At 38.8% G+C, this 21,963-nt stretch overlaps 1 protein-coding gene across 4 annotated transcripts in view; it reads right to left on the bottom strand.

The window, feature by feature from the left end:
• Window positions 1-21,963, bottom strand: part of LOC126234603 (aladin-like) — an 80,736-nt gene that overhangs the window by 9,350 nt on the left and 49,423 nt on the right. For all 4 annotated transcript variants that reach the window (XM_049943327.1, XM_049943324.1, XM_049943323.1 and 1 more), the window contains exons 7-8: window positions 17,886-18,128; window positions 3,962-4,090 (exon numbers count right to left, since the gene is read on the bottom strand). In XM_049943327.1, the coding sequence (XP_049799284.1) occupies window positions 3,962-4,090; window positions 17,886-18,128 (372 nt within the window). The remainder of the gene's footprint in view (window positions 1-3,961; window positions 4,091-17,885; window positions 18,129-21,963) is intronic.

The following is a 21,963-nucleotide window of genomic DNA, read 5'->3' as shown; positions in this document are numbered from 1 at the left end:
AAAAATGAAGTCAAGGCTTATCGTTTTATGTCCCATCTGGAATGTAGTTTACCTAATAGTTCTTATTGAGTATATAAACAAAGAATCAGCAGATAGTGCTCAACAGAAAATATATTAAGAAGTAGTATTTCAAGCAAGAGATACTCTAATTCATCACAAAAAAGGTGCAAACGCTGGGTATAACTAAATTCTCTTTACAGATGATAAGGATCTGTAGTGAGGACCAAAATGATTAAGTTTAGCTTAGGAACTCATATCTGGAAAAGCACAATTTTCCCACTACACACAATATGCCACAACACATGTTCAAAACTTCTGCATTTTCGTTGCAACTGACTAGGGTATTATATATGTCATTCACCAATGACCTGATGCCCCACACCCACTACATGTTTGTTTACATACCATTCAGAGTTTGTGATCTGCTGGTAGAGGTCTGTACCTGCTGTTGCGGCTGAGGTCTTTGTTCATAATTAACAACTGTACATTTTAGTAATCAGTGACTACAATACAGAATGTAAGCTGTACATACATTTCATTTTTAGTGTGTTTCTGGTGATAACAGTGAACTACATGTTTTCATAATACACCGACTAGATGTTATTGTATGGTGAAGCTTGGTGCAATGGAAAGGTTTCTCATCAAATTGTATGTGGAACATTTTACACACCATCAGATACCTTTGCATTCCCTCTTTGTTACAGTGTACCAGTGGGCCTCAGAGACCGGTACATTCACCATCAGCAGGGTCGACTGTGGTGCTCCACGTTGGCTCCAAACACTGAATTTAAAGATGCTGCATCCCATGCAGTAGAAGAGAACACAATGACGAGTACCACAAACATTGCAGGTAGACTGAATGTGTATCATGAAAATGTGATTTGCATGAGCAGCAGCTTAACCCCCCCCCCCCCCCCCTCCCACCTTGAAGGTACAGGCATTGCAGCCACAGGATTTTGTGTCATGAAATCACTTGGATGAAGCCCGACTTCCCATAGTGATTACTTTTCACAGTTGAAGCCAAGTTCAGCAGGGAAGAGTTCTCATTTCCCACAACAGTCATGTGTGGACTGATGAAAACCTGCACGCTGTGTGCTCTCTTGGGAACAATACAGTCTGAACATTTGGGCAGTTCCTAGATGGACGTGTGATTGCGCCATACCATATCCCACCACATCTCATGGGTGCTACGCACTTGCAATTCCATAACAACGTGCTGCATGGGCTTTTGGAAGATGTGTCAGTGCATGTGTGTGACAAAATACATGGTTCCAGTACGATGGCACACAACCTCGTTTTTTCACATGTAGTCTTACATCACGTGGACCAACAATATGGGCAACAGTGAATAGGTCACAATGCTCCAATTGCTTGGCATGGATGTTCTCCGAGCTTGAACCCACTAGACTACTACCCACGTTATCGCATAAAATCCTTGATTTATGAGTCCCCTGTGGCATTGAAGGACGGCTCGGGTTATGGCTGTGGTAGATGTTGGAAGACCAGGAACTTGTGATTGTGTGTACCAAAACATGGTACAGAGTAACCATATCTCTGTTGACATTGATCATCACTACATCAAGCCCTACCTGTTAGTGGATCCAGATGACAAGCAGCAGGAGTCAAGAGAGCAACATGTGTTGTGATATTTTACATCTAGCAAGAAAACAGTACTTTTCCAGACATGAGTTCCAGTACTAAACTTGGTTCCCACTGCAAGTTCCCAAAATCTACAAAGAGAATTTAGTTACATCCTGTATATTCCATTCTACATGAAAATAGGAAATTATTAATGTAGTACTGTTAATTTATATGTAGACAGATAGCAATAACAAGCTGCGATATTGTCGTGAATAAAACAGTGACCCATATATACAACAAGTTTCCTTTAATTTACATCTATGGTTACGAACTTCTTGTTAACAAATTACCGGTTTCGGTCTATAATGACCATCATCAGATCTGTTTTATAAAAACAAAGTCCTAATGTACTGCAGCCATAGTGGCATCGTCAAATGTTAAATGCAAAATCAGCACCAGCATCATCAAATATATATAAAAAACATCATATGCATGGGTCATGTTGTCAGTAGCACTACTGTTCAAAACCAGTGTGTATGATGTTATTTATATATATTTGACGATGCTGGTGCTGATTTTGCATTTAACCAGTAGTGCTGCTGACAACATGACTCGTGCATATGATGTTATTTATATATATCTGACGATGCTGGTGTGATTTTGCATTTAACATTTGACAATGCCCCTATGGCTGCAGTACATTAGGACTTTGTTTTTATAAAACAGATCTGATGATGGTCATTACAAACCGAAACTGGTGATTTGTTAACAAAAAGTTTGCGATCACAGATGTAAATTAAAGGAAACCCATAAGATAGCAGTAACACGATTATTCTTCCTTTGCAATTAGGAACATTTTAACTGCAAAATTTACGAGAGAAATAGAGGGTGGCGGGGTGGGGTGGGGTGGGGTGGGGGGTGGGGAGGAAGAAGTCAGCGATTATTACACATTGCTAGCTGTGTGAAGGTCTCAAAGAAACCTAAGACACCTGTAGCCTCCGGATACTTTACGAATCTGAAATTACTATTATACTAAAATAAGATGATCCAATTTTTATCAAAAAACTTAAGTGTACATATATACATGTCTTCAAGTGTTTTATTCAAGGTACTAAGTCTCTCCCCCCCCCCCCCCCCACTGAATTTATGTATTCAAATGAAAAATGGAAGCAGTATTCTCTGGTATTAAACATAGGTGCCATACAAACTACAGTGAGCTGGGCAAATCAGTCTTTGTGGGATAGTGTGCAGATGATGGATTCACAATTAAAAAGTTGAGAATCTTGACAAGTTATTGCGATTTGATTATAAAAGGAGTATTCATGATTTGATTACAGTATAATGATTTCAACAGTGATCTGTGGTACACAGTTAGTAGGGACTGCAGCAGACTTTGCTCACTGAGTAAATATAAGGAACAGTACTTGACAGTCATAGGAAATTTGGAATCTCTTAAAATGTGGTCCAAGTCCCTCATGCTCCGTGAAGTTACTATGGTCCCACTGTGAACTGGGTCTATGATGTGTTGTCCAGTTCATCTTTCCTGGACATGTATAATTGCAACCTACTTCTGAAAAGTCCTGGGCTCTGCTACTTCACTGATATGAGAATTTTATAGTCATGCCATTGTAATTTCCAGGACACAAGATAATGATCCTGACATTTTTTTGGACTCTTGTCTTCCAGGCAATGGATCTACAGACCAGCATCAGATTACAGCAATCATAAGCAGCCCCCCCCCCCAAAAAAAAGAGCTTTATTAGGCATGGTCCTGTTGGAGATAGTCTGCTGTTCCCTTCCTTTGACTTCCAAAGTGACTTCCACTGCCACTTATAAGTTGGCGTACAGTTCAACATGGACTTCTAAACTATGGTGCAACTCGGCACATTTCACACAAACAAAATTGGCCAGAGGTGAAATAATTGATAAGTAATACTTAATGTAACAGCAAATGCATGCATCTTGATGTACTCTCGCAACTCACTTTGTATGTTAACTCTTGCCTCAAGAATCTTGAAACATGTTTGCCATTTGTATCCAAGTAGAAAAATGTTACAACATTATATACTATTAAACATTTCCTGAAGAAGACACAAAGGAAATCAAAAGTTATGCTAGCAAAGCAAATACATAAAACAGCAATGTAAATAGGTTATAGAACTGATAGGAGAAGGATTAAAGACAGAGTTTTAATTGGAGAAAATGAGTTAAGATCTGTTTGATGGGCACATTCACATAATTACCTACCAGATTTAATACTAAACTGCACATGCTAAAAAAATAAAACAGGGAAAGGAAAGACGAATGCTCCAGCAAAGATATTGAAAATCAATTACTGCCAATGCATTTGTGTTTAACCTTGAAGGAAAAATGTACATACCATGGTGTCAGCTGAAAAACTGGTTTCAGTTTACTTTTGAAGACAGCAATGTGCCTGCTTTCCTTGAATAGTACTGCTACATATTGGCCATGACCATCCCACACAATTGACACTGGTAGTCCTCCAATCCTTTAGTCACAGTAGCAGGAAAAAAAAGAAGTGTTAAGTGTGCACCAGGAAGTTAAAAAAAAAAAAAAATATCATATAACATCCACACATTGAATAATTCTATTGTTGATCAAACACCGAAAATTAAATAACCACATGTTTTTTCAAAAAATCTCTACAACATGTATCACTCTTAAACCAATTACAATGAGTTTCCTTGCTTTTAAAATGCAGGAAAATTGCACTGAAGCACTAAATGACACAGTATTTTGCATACAACAACATTTGCCTTCATCACTGACATTGATTTTAATCACACATGCCTGTAAAATTCTCAAAAAACAGTTCTTCAGATTACAGGACAATTTTTCACTGTGACACTTGTACAATTTTTTGGCGTACTATTATGACACTTTGTTATTTATTTTATCTGCCCTTTCACCTATAGTGTTGGGAATCTATCTTCACTCTTACCGTCAGTTACTGTCTAAGACTGTCTGCTACAGGGTTCACAGCCATGATAAATTTCTTGAATGATATCAATTTGCTGCACTGGCTATTATGGATAAGATTAAATCATCCTTTTATTTTATAGTGTTCACAAAGTATTTTTCACACATTGGGCACAATGAAACTTTCATGACTTTTGGGTTGTTGCCAAATGTCAGATGCATATATAGCTTTAATCTCTTATTTTACCTCTAAGATCTTCTCTTGAAATATATGTAGTAGGAGGATGCAATTTATTTGCTGACTCTTCTGGGAATGTAAATTCTCGGAACTTTAATAGCAAGAAACACAGAGCTGCAGGAGGACACACAGCCTCTGGCACTGGTGTTGCCTGAGCGTCTCCATGACACTTTCACACTTTTTAAATGAACCTGTAACAAAACATGCTGCTCTTCTTCAAATTTTGTCTATTTCCTCTATAAGTCTAATCTGGTACAGACACCTTTGTGTGTGGAATTCACGCTCATGATCAGACAGTCACACATTAATTACTGTAGCAGATTTTTTAACTAACATTTTGTGTTGCATCTAGTTTTCTGTTAAAGAAGGGTAGCTCTATATATTATCTGCATTTATTTCAAGTTAACTCTGTTTTTGAGTTTGTCAACAACTATAATTAACATCAAAATGTTTTAGTAAACACAATTTTTACCACAGGTTTTTGTGTTGCCTTAATAGAAATGTCCTTTTGTGTATCTGCTTCAATTCTTATAGGGAATTAGCAACTTTTAGTTCAACAGCTTAAAAGATAATCAGCAGGTTTAATTTTAAGTCCTTCGATCACTTCCTTGTAATACATTGCATCAGCCAAAATGCAGCCCCACTGTGAATGCTGTTCTCAAACACGGGACGAGTTGGCTGACATTCATAAGCAGCTGGAAGTCACCCCGACTACTGTCAAACAATTGTCAGATGCTACAAGTCAGTGTGTTTGTAGAGATCCTGAGAGTAGTGTATGTGTGATACCTGCATGAGGGGTACAAATACTATCCTCTCCTGTGGATCCTGTCTCTTCTGCAAATAGTACAGGGTCTGTCATTACCCTTCCACTTGACTGTGTGTGTCTTGTCAAAGGTAGATCTAGGCATCCTCTCCAGGGATGGATGGGGACCTGGGAGGACTCAGGGCATTGTACCGATCCCATTAACCAACAAAGTTGGAGGTGCTGCCTTTCACAAAAACTGGCCCAGTGGGACTCACTACACCTGCTTTTGGGAAACCAGTTTTGTACGGTGTCAGGAGGAGGCAGGGTAGGGGTCTATTAATCATTATCAAACTGAACACACGGCGAATGGTTGTGCCCCTTAGGGAATTGGCAGAAAGGGACAGGAAAGGATACCAGGTGCACTCAGTGTGTATGCCTGGGGGCCTCATTCAACATAGTGAAGAGGCTATTCCGGCAGCCACTGAGGGAACAGGGTGTAACCAACTGAAAACTGTGGCACATATTGGAACAAATTAGGTCTGTCGTCTGACCTCTGAAGTCCTTCCTGGGTCATTCCAGTGACTGGCAGAGAAGGTTGACAAGACCAGCCTTGCGAGTGGAGTTTCAATGAAGTTCACAATTTGAAGCATTTTCCCCAGAACTGATTGTGGCCTTTTGGTTCTCGGTCGAGTAGAAGGACTGAACCAGAGACTTCAAAAGTTCTGTGACAAGCTAGGCTGCGACTCCCTGGAGTTGTGCCATAGGGTTGAGAACTCTAGGGTCCCCCCCTAAAAGGTCCAGTGCGTACTACACATCAGAAGCTGCTACTCAGGTAGCTGACTGTACGTGGTGCACACAGAAGGAATTTTTAGATTAGCCAACTCTCCATTCAATCCATGTAACAGCTGTAGGAAACCCAGAAGCATCAATGTAAGATTGGAAGAAATGCCTCCCACAGGTGAGAGTATTAAAATCCTAATGGTAAACTACCAAATAATTTGCAACACAGTGCCAGAGTTTGAGGTGCTCGTGAAAAGCAGTGAAGTTCACATAATACTAGGTACAGAAAGCTGGTTGAAATGAGCAATGAGATTTTTGGGGAAAACTGAAATATATATTGAAAGGGTAGGCAAATGGAAAATGGAGGCAGTGTATTTCTCACAGTAGACAAAAAACTCAAATACACTGAGACAGAAATTGAAGCTGCATGTGAGATTGTTTGGGCAAGACTCAGTATCAGGGGTGGCCATAAAACAATAATCTGACCCTTCTATCGCTACCTCTCATCTGCTGCTGCTGTTGCTGCTGTTGTTGTTGTGGTCTTCAGTCCTGAGACTGGTTTGACGCAGATCTCCATGCTACTCTATCCTGTGCAAGCTTCTTCATCTCCCAGTACTTACTGCAACCTACATCCTTCTGAATCTGCTCAGTGTATTCATCTCTTTGACTCCCTCTATGATTTTTACCCTCCACGCTGCCTCTAATGCTACATTTGTGAACCCTTGATGCCTCAGAACATGTCCTACCAACCAGTACCTTCTTCTTGTCAAGTTGTGCCAGAAACTCCTCTTCTCCCCAATTCTATTCAATATCTCCTCATTAGTTATGTGATCTACGCATCTAATCTTCAGCATTCTTCTGTAGCACCACATTTCGAAAGCTTCTGTTCTCTTCTTGTCCAAACTATTTATCGTCCATGTTTCACTTCCATACGTGGCAACACTCCATACAAATACTTTCAGAAATAACTTCCTGACACTTAAATCTATACTCGATGTTAACAAATGTCTCTTCTTCAGAAACGCTTTCCTTGCCACTGCCAGTCAACATTTTATATCCTCTCTACTTCAACCATCATCAGTTATTTTGCCCCAAATAGCAAAACTCATTTACTACTTTAAGAGTCTCATTTCCTAATCTAATTCCCTCAGCATCACCTGGTTTAATTCGACTACATTCCATTATCCTCGTTTTGCTTTTGTTGATGTTCATCTTATATCCTCCTCTCAAGACACTGTCCATTCCGTTCAACTGTTCTTCCAAGTCCCTTGCTGTCTCTGACAGAATTACAATGTCATCAGCGAATCTCAGTTTTCATTTCTTCTCCATGGATTTTAATACCTACTCCAAATTTTTCTTTTGTTTCCTTTACTGCTTGCTCAATATACAGATTGAATAACATAAAAACAACCCTTTCTCACTCCCTTCCCAACCACTGCTTCCCTTTCGTGCCCCTCGACTCTTATGTCTGCCATCTGGTTTCTGTACAAATTGTAAATAGCCTTTCGCTCCCTGTACTTTACCCCTGCCACCTTTAGAATTTGAAAGAGAGTATTCCAGTCAAAATTGTCGAAAGCTTTTTCTAAGTCCACAAATGCTAGAAATGTAGGTTCGCCTTTCCTTAATCTATTTTCTAAGATAAGTCTTAAGGTCAGTATTGCCTCACGTGTTCCAATATTTCTACGGAATCCAAACTGATCTTCCCTGAGGTCGGCTTCTACCAGTTTTTCCATTCGTCTGTAAAGAATTTGTGTTAGTATTTTGCAGCTGCGACTTATTAAACTGATAGTTCGGTAATTTTCACATCTGTCAACACCTGCTTTCTTTGGGACTGGAATTATTATATTCTTCTTGAAGTCTAAGGTTATTTCGCCTGTCTCATACATCTTGCTCACCAGATGGTAGAGTTTTGTCAGGACTGGCTCTCCCAAGGCCGTCAGTAGTTCTAATGGAATGTTGTCTACTCCCGGGGCCTTGTTTCGACTCAGGTCTTTAGGTGCTCTGTCAAACTCTTTACGCAGTATCATATCTCCCATTTCACCTTCATCTACATCCTCTTCTATTTTCATAATATTGTCCTCAAGTACATCGCCCTAGTATAGACCCTCTATATACTCCTTCCACCTTTCTGCTTTCCCTTCGTTGCTTAGAACTGGGTTTCCATCTGAGCTCTTGATATTCATGCAAGTGGTTCTCTTTCTCCAAAGGTCTGTGTAATTTTCCTGTAGGCAGTATATATCTTACCCCCAGTGAGATAAAACTCTACAGCCTTATATTTGTCCTCTAGCCATCCCTGGTTAGCCATTTTGCACTTCCTGTCGATCTCATTTTTGGGACATTTGTATTCCTTTTTGCCTGCTTCATTTACTGCATTCTCATATTTTCTCCTTTCATCAATTCAATTCAAAATTTCTTCTGTTACCCAAGAATTTCTACTAGCCCTCATCTTTTTACCTACTTGATCCTCTGCTGCCTTCACTACTTCATCCCTCATAGCTACCCATTCTTCTTCTACTGTATTTCTTTCCCCCATTCCTGTCAATTGTTCCCTTATGCTCTCCCGGAAACTCTGTACAACCTCTGTTTTAGTCAGTTTATCCAGGTCCTATCTCCTTAAATTCCCACCTTTTTGCAGTTTTAATCTACAGTTCATAACCACAGATTGTGGTCAGAGTCCACATCTGCCCCTTGAAATGTCTTACAATTTAAAACCTGGTTCATAAATCTCTGTCTTAACATTATATAATCTATCTGAAACCTTCCAGTATCTCCAGGATCCTTCCATGTATACAACCTTCGTTTATGATTCTTGAACCAAGTGTTAGCTATGATTAAGTTATGCTCTGTGCAAAATTCTACCAGACGTCTTTCTCTTTCATTTCTTATCCCCCATCCATATTCACCTACTATGTTTCCTTCTCTCCCTTTCCCTGCTCTCGAATTCCAGTCACCCATGACTATTAAATTTTCGTCTCCCTACACTACCTGGAAAATTTCTTTTATCTCATCATACATTTCATCAATTTCTTCATCATCTGCAGGGCTAGATGGCATATAAACTTGTACTACTGTAGTAGGCGTGGGCTTCATCTTTATTTTGGCCACAATAATGTGTTCACTATGTTGTTTGTAGTAGCTTACCCACACTCCTATTATTATTTTTTTTTTTTTTTTGTTCATTAGTAAACCTATACCTGCATTACCCATATTTGATTTAGTATTTATAACCCTGTATTCACCTGACCGAAAGTCTTGTTCCTCCTGCTACCAGACTTCACTAATTCCCACTACATCTAAATTTAACCTATCCATTTCCCTTTCTAAATTTTCTGACCTACCTGCCTGATTAAGGGGTCCGACATTCCATGCTCCGATCTGTAGAATGCCAGTTTTCTTTCTCCTGATAACAATGTCCTCATCTCCTGAAGGAACTGAAAACTTCAGAGAAAACCTAATTCACTTGTACATCAGTTTCCCAGTCATACTGTCATCATCGGTGGAGACTTTAACCATCCAACAATTACTTGGGAAAATTACAGTTCTGTTAGCAGTGGGCGCAATGAGACATCATGTGAAACTTTACTAAATGCCTTCTCTGAAAACTACCTTGAACAGATAGAAACCCCACTCATGATGGATATATAGGATCTAATGGCAACCAATAGACCTGACCTCTTTGAGAGATGTCCACTCTGGAACTGATATCAGTGACCATTACATGGTTGTAGCAACAATGATTACCAAACTATGAAGTACAACTAAAACAAGCAGAAAGATATATATGTTCAGCAAACTACATAAAAAGTCAATAGTGTCATTTCTCAATAAGGAGCTTGAAACTTTCAGCACACGTCATGAGCATGTAGAGGAAATCTGGCTCAAGTTTAAAAGAATAGTTGGCCATGCACTGCATAGACAAGTACCCAGTAGAACAGTTCATAATGGGTATGCAGTCACTGTAAAGAAACTTCTCAAGAAACAGAGATTACTGCGTAACAGATGTAGAACAAAATGTAGGGCTATAGATACAAAGATGCTGAATGAAACTAATTTGGCTGTCAAGAGAGAAACGCATGGAGCCTTCAACAACTACTGTAGCAGATTATTGCCAAATGACATTTGAGAAAATCCAAAGAAATTCTGGTCGTTTGTAAAGGCTGTTAGTGGTACCAAAGTTAGTCCCTAGCGAATGAGACAGGAACTCAAATTGAGGATAACAAATCAAAAGCTAAAATGCTTAATTCCATTTTCAAGTGTTCCTTTACAAAGAAATACTCAAGAGAACTGCCCTAATTTAATCCTCATATCGCTGAAAAGATGAATGAAGTAAGTATTAGTGTTAGTGGTGTTCAGAAACAGCTAAAATTGTTAAAATTGAACAAAGCTCCAGGCCCACATGGAATCCCTGTCAGATTCTAGACTGAATTTGCAGCCGAGTTAGCCCCTCTTAACTATAATCTATCATTGATCCCTCAAATAAAAAACTGCCCAGTTCTTAAAAAAAAGGGACAGGTCACACCCATCTACAAGAATAGTAGTAGAAGTGATCCACAAAACTACTATCTAATATCCCTGACATCGATTTTTTGTAACATCTTAGAACATATTCTGATCTCAAATATAATGAGGTATCTTGAACACAATGACCTCCTCAATGCCAACCAGCATGGTTTTCGAAAATATCGATCATGCAAAACCCAACTCGTACTTTTCTCAAATGACATACTGAAAGTTTTGGTTCACGGCAATTTCTTGATTTCGAAAAATATTTGGCTCAGTACCACACCTATGCTTATTGTCAAAAACATGATCGTATGGGGTATCAAGTGAAATTTGTGACTGGATTAAGGACATTTTGGTAGGGACAACACAGCATGTTATCTTGGATGAAGAGTTGTCGTCAGATATAGAAGTAACTTTGGGTGGGGCCCAGGGAAGTGTGTTGGAATCCTTGCTGTTCATGTTGTATATTAATGACATTACAGACATCATCAGTAGTAAAATCAGGCTTTTTGTAGATGTTGCCATTATCTATAATAAAGTACTATCTGAGAGAAGCTGCATAAATATCCAGTCAGATCTTGACAAGATTTCAACATGGTGCAGAGATTGACAACTTGCACTAAATGTTCAGAAATGTAAAACAGTGTACTTAAAAAAAAAACCATACATAATATTCTATAACTATAATATCAATGAGACACTGTTGGAATCGGCCAACTCATACAAATACCTGGGTGTAATACTTCGTAAGCGTATGAAATGGAATGGTCACATAGGTTCAGTTGTGGGTAAAGTAGGTGATAGACTTCAGTTTACTGGTAGAATACTAGGGAAGTGCAATCAGTCTACAAAAGACATTGCTTACAAATCACTCGTGCGACCAATCCTAAAATGTTGCTCATGTGTGTGGGACCTGTACCAGATAGGACTAAGGGGGATATTGAATGTATACAGAGAAGGGCAGCACTAATGGTCAAAGGTTTGTTTAATCCATGGGAGAATGTCACAGAGATACTGAAGGAACTGAAATGGCAGACTCTTATCCTGAGAAAGACTATGTGTATCGCTTACACAGGGATCACGAGGATAAGTGTAGAATAATTACTGCACACACAGAGGCATTCAATCAATCATTCTCCCTGTGCTCCATACATGAATGGAACAGGAAGAAACACTAAAAACTGGTACAATGGGATGTACCCTCTGCCGTGCACCTCACAGTTGTTTGCAGAGTATAGATGTACATGTAGATGTAGATTAAAAGGACATTTGTTACATACCACACGAGTAAAATTCTGTAAAGTATGACATACTTGAAAATATTTCTGCTATCATGAAATCCAAAGTCTAGGGGTAGCTTCTCTGACTAGTAATCAAAATGTTCTAGGTCCCATGTTCTATCCTGCTCACTACTTAAAATTTGAACATAGATCATCAGAAATGATGCCCAAATATTTCCAATGTAAGCTGTCACCCTGTTCTGCCAGCAACAAGAGAGCTGAATAGTGAATAGAGGTTTGGGACACCCTCTTGTCCTACAAAATGCAGAAGAATCAACAATGACCAACAGCACAAGGATGCAGACGGCAATGCAAATTACTGCACTGACCCTTTCGCTGCTACAGAGGTGCTCTTTGCATTCCGTGCTGAGGCAGTTTTTGTTATGGCTGTACTGGTTGCCAAAGGCTGGTGCCTATGCTGAGAGATGGCATTCTGGCTGATGTGAAATACTTATCATCCGATTTTTTGAGAACTACTAGGAGAAAAAAATATGATTTTTGTACATCTAGCAGTCTGGTAGCTTCACTCATAAAATAACGGAATTTATTTTCATTATCAGTCATAGAAACTGCATTGCATCAAATTAAGTAAAACATTACACCAAATTTTAAAGGGCTTGCAGAGGTAAGAACACATTACATTTGAGTTATTCAATCCTACATCTGAAGGATGGTTGCATATGATGTGCCCATTCACGTCCTTGCACATATGATAAAGAAGAGATTCTGAGATATGGAAGCAACTCATCCACAGCAGTGGAGAGGCTGCCGTCCATAGCACAGTAAGAAAATCAAAGTGGTGCACATATACACATCTGTAGCAGGACGTGTATACATTCATACAACAGAAAAAGTGTTAAGGTATGTCCATATGATGTCTCTTTCCTCATGCACAATTGCAGACACATGAAAATAAAAGGGCATGCACAAAAATTTGTGGAAAGAACACATGGTTGCATGGCCGTTTTTGTGTCCACACTTTGCCCCATTGTGAAAACAGCCGGCTATGGATCCTCTTCTTTCATTGGGAGCTTGTGCTGCAGTTACTGTGAAGAAAAGGTGGCAGAAAAAGAAAGCATAAAAGTGACTGTAGGTAAAGTAGTGTCTAAATAACAGAGGTACGAGAAATACAAAGTGACGACTACATTTTGTTTTCAAATTTCAGGGGCAGATCACAGCAAAATTCTATATTTTATGCACGGGAAACTGCTGCTATAATGCAGGCAATAACATTTTGTTAGCTAGTAACTGGTGACTTATATATCAGTTTGAACTATTTAGTTCACATCTGAAAACAAACCATTTCAGTGATTGTTACTGAAACTGATAAATATTTAAGGGAGCTTCATAGTCATTATATGAAGATTAATTAACTTCCAATGCATCATTTGTATCACATTTTATAAAAAAAACGTTTACACAACTTTAATCATGAAAGATTATGTGTGGATTGACATCCTTGGACTCAACAAGTTTAGCAATTTCACAGATGCCAAAATCCACTAGAATGGAGTTTGTGTTTTCTTATTTTGTATTTTTTGCACGATCAACATCCTTCATTTCTATTTTCAGCAGTTTGTTGAGGAGCTACACGCACCCCCTCATTTCTATTGTTGAGATGTCATGCTCCTCAGTTGTTGTGCTATTAAGTCACCGTAGCACGAATATTCACCCACAATTCTGATAAACACTTTTCTTATATTTCTGTCCTATTCTTCTCTGTTTCCCTACTTCGAAACTTATGGTATCTTGTTCTTTGTAATAATATGAGTGGAGACCTTTTATCTCATACTTGATGCTCAGGGCAATAATTTTTAGTAGCAGCATTAATTAAAACATTTCTATAAATTTAAGCATGATTCTTTTGGAGTCAACAGTCATTATTGCATATAAAAAGCTTCACAACATAACCTCAACACACAACACAATGAAACACACATGGGCCCCAGCTGCGTGTCATCTGCTAAGATGCACAAAGGTTTCCATCAAAGGCAGGAAGCAATGCACTTAACACACGGTCTCCATTTCCAAGAAATTCCACATGCACAAATGCACACGAGTAGTTGTGCTGTTGGAAATTTATGCGCATGCCCAAAACCCAACAGAAAAAGGCATTGTGTGGATGCACCTCTAAATACACACAACATGTAACCACATGACAAGCAGCCTATAAATGGACAGTGTCATGAGCATCTTCCTTGGAAAAATATTCCATATTATTCCCTCATTCAAATCTCCAGGAGAGGTATGCCAAAGCTGATGTGACCATGAGAAAAAGGTTAAATAGCAAACAAATCTGAGCATGGAATGCTGGAAGTCTGAATATAGTAGGAAAGCTAGAAGTTCTGGAGAGGGAAATGCAAACACTTAGTTTAGATATAGGGATGGTTGTGGGAAGGGGGAAGAGGGGGGGGGGGGGGGGGCAGGAATCTCACTGAATGAAATGGAAAGAAGGTAATGATTTCTGGTCACACACATATACGGTAATATCAGCAGCACCAGAAAATGATGTAACAGTAGCAGGATTTATCATGAATAGGAAGGCTGCATGAAGAGTAAGTTAACTGTGAATGAGATTATTTTTGTCAGATTCAACAGTAAACCAATGTCAACAACAATTGTTTAGGTATACATGCCAATGACACAAACAAGAGATATATATATAGAACATGTGAGTACATCAAATGTGGAATGTAGAATGTAAAGGGGTGTGAAAATCTATTACTCTTGGGTGACTGGAATGCAGTAGTAGGAGAAGGAAAAGAAGCAAGAGTAAGATAGAATATGCATTTGGTAATAGGAATCAAGAAGAAGAAAAACTAATTGGGTTCTGCTATAAATTTCAGCTGGTAATTGTGAATACATTGTTCAAGAATCACAAGACGATGTGGTATAATAGGAAGAGGCCTGGAGACAGGACGATTCCAACTGGATTATATACAGAGACAGGGATTCCAAAATCAGATACCAAAGAGAGGATATTGATGCAGATCACAATTTAGTAATGAGAAGAGTAGATGAAAGTTGAAGAGAATTGTCCACAAGAACCACTGAGAGAAAGAAGAGGACTACTGAAGCAATAAGGAATGATTAAAGTGTGTTTGCAGTTCTCTGATGCTGAACGTACAGCAATAATGAATAACACTAGAGGTTTGAAACCTCAAGAGAAACTGTAGCCACGACTCATAAGTGGATGGGAAACCATCTAAAAGGGCCAATGTCAAGAATCTTAGTTTTAAGTTATAAGCTTCTGAATATTTTCTGTCATTTTCTGACAACTATTAACAGTATATTTTGGGCTATTTGTTACTATCATTATAGTAAATCACCTTAACTAAAGCTTATTTTTAAATAATAAATTTCTAGAATTTTCAACTTCAAAATTAAAGGAATTAAGAGGACATTGGCCCTTTTTAAAATCATGAACTCTCTTAAATTATTTGACAATGGCCCTTTAGACATCAGAGTCAGGTACACTGAATAACCAGAAACAGGTAATTTTAAGATAAATATGCCCCATCCCTGCTGTATGCCCTATTATTGACATCACAGTTGACTATATTTTGTCAACTTTCGAAGTTGTGTTGTGAAAAGCAACAAAAACACAGAAGAAAGTTTTTTGCTACTGTTTTAACACTTAAGATTAGTGCACACAGTGATTTCTGTCAGCTACTCTTGTCCATTCTGCGGGTATACATGGAGATGCTTGCATGTTACGATGTGAGAATCGGGTGACACTTTTGATCACTAACAAGCAAAAGACAAAACTGTCACAGCATTGCTAGGATTTGATAGCAGCACACCATGTGACCAAACTGCCACTTTCCATGCATTCTCCAATCCCATTTGGTTGCCAACTGTCAGCAGAGTAGGTCACATTAATAAAACAAAGAATGCACTTCATTCTCTGAATTTTTTATGAGTAAAGTGTGCCTGAGAATATATTTCGCCTGAGTGAAAGAACATTAGAAAAATTAAAAACTGCTTAATTACAAAGCTTGAGACCCGTTTCTCATAACAATACTGCATGGGTGACCACTTAGTGAGCAGACATGTCGCATTATATTTCACTGAAATTATCTCGTATTAGAAAACTAACAATTCTGGTTTGGAGTGGAAGAAAATGTGATGTATTCTTAAGATTTCATTTGCATTGTGTGTTCCTCTAAATCCTGTACCAAAAAAGTTTCCTGCTTCATCAGAAACAGCATTTCCGTGAACTGTCCTTATGTCCCCTTAATGATTTGTTGCTGCACCCAAAATTAAATTTGAAACATAGTGCTACTCTTGCAGAACACACTGATGTCCATTCCATAATTGTCCATTGAGTACACCTTTCCAGTGAGCTGAATGAAACATATGTTAATAAGGTTAACACGCAAAGTAATTGATAAAAATTTTCATCACTCATTCGAAAATATTGAAAAAAATTATTTGGATACTGTCGAAGTCTATGAAACATTGTATAAAACTTTCCACTTATTAGCCTGCCACTTACAATATTTTCTTTTACATCTCACGAGTTCACAGTAATAATGACTGTCTCTCCCTAATCCATATGGTGCTGATCTCGTAGGTAGCTACTGTTACCTGTGGACTGGCTAAAATATGTGATTTATCCAAAGTTACAACTTGTGTGTACTAATATGTTGTTGGAATTTTGCAACATTTTTGGATTTATTGTACTTTTTACTTTAAATAAACATGTTTCAGTACAGCTACTGTTATACCTGATTACACAGATGAAATTTAAATTTACAGTAATTTTTGCAGAAAAAAAACTGAAAAGAAGTTCTAGTACTGAAATACGTATACAAATACGCAATCTTTATGTTTAATTTAGTTTACAGCACATTTACATCTACAGAAACACACAAAACATAAGTTCAATGCAAAATTTAGCGTTCGTAGAGTACAATATGATACAAATTGATACATTGAGAGATATGCAGTCCAACTTTACATTGACTTGTCTCGTATTCTATGATTCAGTGAAAATAATATGATAAACGTATGCAGCAACTTGTCTTCAAATATTCTAGAACTACTGCTATTTTCAGATGACATGTAATCTGAATCATCATCAAATCTTTCCTTTCCATCATCTGCAGACTCATCAAGGGCTTTGTAAATCATTTGCTCCCAACTTTTCTCCTACCCACTGTACACTCTGAAATACAATCAACTCTAAAGAACACAAAATGCTTGAAACAGAGACAACTTGAATGTTATCTAATATCCACCAAACAAAACGCAATTAAAAAAGTTTCAAAGCAATTAAAAAAAGTTTCAAAACTGAAGAATTTTTCTGCACGTACCACTACTGCCATCTAGCAATCACAGCAGAAGCTACGAAGCATGTAGAGCTTACTTCAGTTTGCGGAAGCTGCAAATATTTCTTCATAGTATCTAGCTTGACATAATATAATGTCCACCTGCACATTCGCTTCCCCCACAAGTGCCGTAATAGTGTCAGGCGCTTGCTACATGTTGATAAGAAAATATTGACTTTATTATTTTTTTATATAACAGTTTTAAATTTATATAACAGTTTTAAATTCCAGGACTTCACTTGAATTTCCTGGTTTTGTTTCCTGGTTTTTCAAGGCTATGTAAGATTCACAGCTAATTCCTGGTTTTCAAAGATTGCTAGCCATCCTGTAATAATCTGGGTGACAAGTGTAAAAATTACAGTATGTTGTTTAACAGGATGTGATTCTGTCTCTTACCCGTTCCAGAAAGGAATTATTGCTGCATGCATCACACACACACACACACACACACACACACACACACACACACACACACACAAACTCACCTATCACCAGTAGTGTCTGTCTCACTAGGTGTAACATCAGCAACAGGTATGGCTGTTCTACTAGCTTTCTCTGCATCAGCCAAGAAGACTGTCACAGCTCTTGTGAATGATAAAGAATATATGACAGTCTCATGAGATGTTGCAAACAACAAAACAGATCCACAAGGACTCCAGCAAGCTGTTTTAACATGTCCAAATGGCAGAGTCCACTGCTCAGATGTCCATGTGTTGGTTTCCCATACTCTGTAACCAATAACAGGAAGATACATTACCAGAAAATTGTAGACAATATAAATACTATATGCAATATCTAATCTATAATGTATGAAAATATATTGAAGTAATGGAAAAGAATACTACAGAAAATAAATATCAATTTTCTGTTTGTGTTCTATCATAAATTTTAAGAATCATTAATGAAAAAGTTGTCAGCTGTAACACCTATGTACCTACTCCTAGCACCAATGCACTTAACTGTATATCGCTTTTCCCCAGTGCCCGATACGATTCCTAAGGTAAGTTAGGGATATGCCAGTCAAACCCAACTGCAAGACTTGTACCAGGCTACTGAGCCACATGTTCTTTTCCTGATCCATAATCTACTGTTTCAAATTAACAGCAAATAATGTTGGCTGTTACGTGTATTAAATTTTAGAAACAAGTTAAACGATGCCAATTATTAGAAGGAAAATTACAATCCTACACACAATGAAATGTTCGAAAAAGTTGTATAGCTGAACTGTTGAGGAATGGAAAGCATAAGAACTGAGACACTGCAGCTCAACATATGAACTTACATTACTCCCCCCCCTCCCCAACACACACACACACACACACACACACACACACACACACACACACACACACACACACAGACAGACAGACAGACAGAGAGAGAGAGAGAGAGAGAGAGAGAGAGAGAGAGAGAGAGAGAGAGAGAGCAGGGGGCGGGCGGGGGGGGGGGGGGGGGTGTTGCGAGCTGCTGTCGAGCAGAAGACTTGTCCAAAACTATTTGAGAAGGAAAGATATTGGATAATGGTAAAAATAATAACTATTCTTTTGGTTAGTAATGCAAAAGAATCGCTATAGTTGTAATTTCTTTTTATGAAAATATTTTGAGCTTGTATGTGCAGAGACTAAGCTTGCAAAGAATGAGATGTGATCGATCACACAGGAAAATTATGTGACATACAGGGTGGCACAAAAAGAACACATGAATTTCAAAGTACTATGATTTGATCATATATAAAATGTATTTACACCAGTACAACCTGTCAGTTACCCATTTTAAGAATTCCAATTATTTTTTAAAGATAACATGAAAAAGATGGTGTTCCATCATGCATACACATTAAGTCTTTCTTTAAAGTTCTGCCTATCTGTTTTCTAAGTATCCTGTGAAACAGCAGCAATTTCTTCATTTTTTGCAACCTTCAGATTGTTGAGTGAATGAGGTTTGCAGCAATCAACTTCACATTTCAAATGACCCCATAAGAAGAAGTGGCAAATTGATGGATCTGATAATCATTCAGGCCACTGGAGATTGCCGAAATGTGAGATCAAGTGTTGAGAAAACAATTCTCGAGATCAAGTGTTGAGAAAACAATTCTCGGGATCAAGTGTTGAGAAAACAATTCTCGGGATCAAGTGTTGAGAAAAAAAAATTCTCGAACAACTGCCATGGATGGATTAGCTGTATGAGCTGTGACTCCATCTTGCAACCACATGTTAATCCCCAAAGGCTCACGTTGTGGTCACAAAAAATTGCATAGCACTGCGACAAAAAGTTCAGGATTTACTGTAACACTAGTGCCATCTTCTTCAAAATAAATAAATAAATACATCAATAAAGAAAATAAGGCCTAATGATACTCGATCCCCACTTTGGAAACTTCACAGCACATGGTCACATTGTACCGTGACTTATGATGCAATTCTTTCATGTTGTCTGTTGCCCAATGATGATAGTTTTGCTTGTTAAAGGTTGGTTGGTTGGTTTGGGGGAGGGTACCAAACAGTAAGGTTATCGGTCACATCGGATAGGGAAGGATAGAGGAGGAAGTCGGCCTTGCCCTTTTAAAGGAAGTGTCCCGGCATTTACCTGAAGTGATTTAGGAAAATCACGGAAAATCTAGATCAGGATGACCGAATGTAGGTTTGAATTATCGTCATCCTGAATGCAAGTCCAGTCTGCTAACCATTGTGCCATCAGCTTGTTTACAAAACAATTCAAGGGAATGTGAGCTTCATTGCTTATCATTAACAAAACATTGTTAGCAGCAGAACATAAAGATATAATCACAAAACAGTCTCTGTTAGTCAAAATCATGTTCGTGAAGTTCCTGCATAATCATAAATTATAGAGATGGGATTGTAACTCACAGTTCAAGATGCACTAAAACAAGTGACGGGATATGCCAAAACACTGAGTACAGCAAGACTTTGAAGAAGAGACAGTCTTATTCTGCTGACACTTTCTAGAATTCGTGCCGTACTAGGACGACCAGTCGACTTTTTCTTCATAATGGATCCAGTTGTGTGAAAAGAAGTAGGACAACAGAATATAGCATTGTGATCAGGTATCAAACAACTACGCACAACATTGAAATGTGTACAGAAAAGCTGTTGAACAGTGATAATGGATTCATTACTTTTGAAATGATGTTCAGCAGTGAGAACACGATGCTAAACGGTCCATTGTGCCATTGTTACTGAAACTGGATGCTCTAACCGAAAAAATAACAGCTCCAAAGGTAACTGACTACTACTCTCCACTTCTAGCATAAAGTTCAAATCCATGTGTTCACATTGTGCCACCCTGTATTTACAGTGATGAGATGCACAACAGTGTGTCAGAACCAATCGGAGAACGTTGTACGATGAGAGTGCGAAGTTTAATGAAGACACATTACATTGAAATCTACCAACTGCTGTGACAGGCAGACTTACACTGTGCAATTCATGCAGTCACAAAATTACACCAAGGTGTTGTAGCTAACGTATGCAGCATAGTTGAGAATGTTGCAAGTGGGTGATAAATCATATATGTGTAAGGAAGGATATGAAAGGAAAAAAGTAAAGAGAGATACATACTGTGAAACAGAGATAAATGTAGCACTCTGAGACAGCAACAAAGGATGGAATAGAAGCAAATGAAGTGAGCAAAGATAACCCCATGTAAGCTCTTCCATCCACAAAACATGGGTCTCGAAGTGGGGCGGGGAGGCTTTCAAAAACAGATTTTAAATAGCAAAACATTTTCAGGGGCATATGAGCAGTTTGATCATGATTTATTCATTATGTAGTGCAGATCAAAACTGAGGAATGATTAAAATTCTTCTGTGTCACTGTGCAAAATATGTTTCAGATGTATTACAATGGCCTTCCTTATGACAAGACTGGTTTTACAGGAGGAAAGGTAACCCTATTTATCACAATCAATCTGTGTCAACATGTCAGATTTGTGAAACTTCACTGATCCTAGAATACAACAGGCTAGTCATGGCAAGCAGGAGAGGACAGGAAGGTGGCTATTCATGAACTAACTGGCTTGTTGACAATTGGCGACAGTCCGACAGACAGTCCGACAGACACTACGACAGACACTACGACAGACAGTCCGACAGACAGTCCGACAGACAGTCCGACAGACAGTCCGACAGACAGTCCGACAGACAGTCCGACAGACAGTCCGACAGACAGTCCGACAGACAGTCCGACAGACAGTCCGACAGACAGTCCGACAGACAGTCCGACAGACAGTCCGACAGACAGTCCGACAGACAGTCCGACAGACAGTCCGACAGACAGTCCGACAGACAGTCCGACAGACAGTCCGACAGACAGTCCGACAGACAGTCCGACAGACAGTCCGACAGACAGTCCGACAGACAGTCCGACAGACAGTCCGACAGACAGTCCGACAGACAGTCCGACAGACAGTCCGACAGACAGTCCGACAGACAGTCCGACAGACAGTCCGACAGACAGTCCGACAGACAGTCCGACAGACAGTCCGACAGACAGTCCGACAGACAGTCCGACAGACAGTCCGACAGACAGTCCGACAGACAGTCCG

The sequence above is a fragment of the Schistocerca nitens genome, chromosome 2 (assembly GCF_023898315.1).
Source record: "Schistocerca nitens isolate TAMUIC-IGC-003100 chromosome 2, iqSchNite1.1, whole genome shotgun sequence".
Lineage (NCBI taxonomy): Eukaryota > Metazoa > Arthropoda > Insecta > Orthoptera > Acrididae > Schistocerca > Schistocerca nitens.
This window is presented reverse-complemented; position numbering and strand designations above follow the sequence as displayed.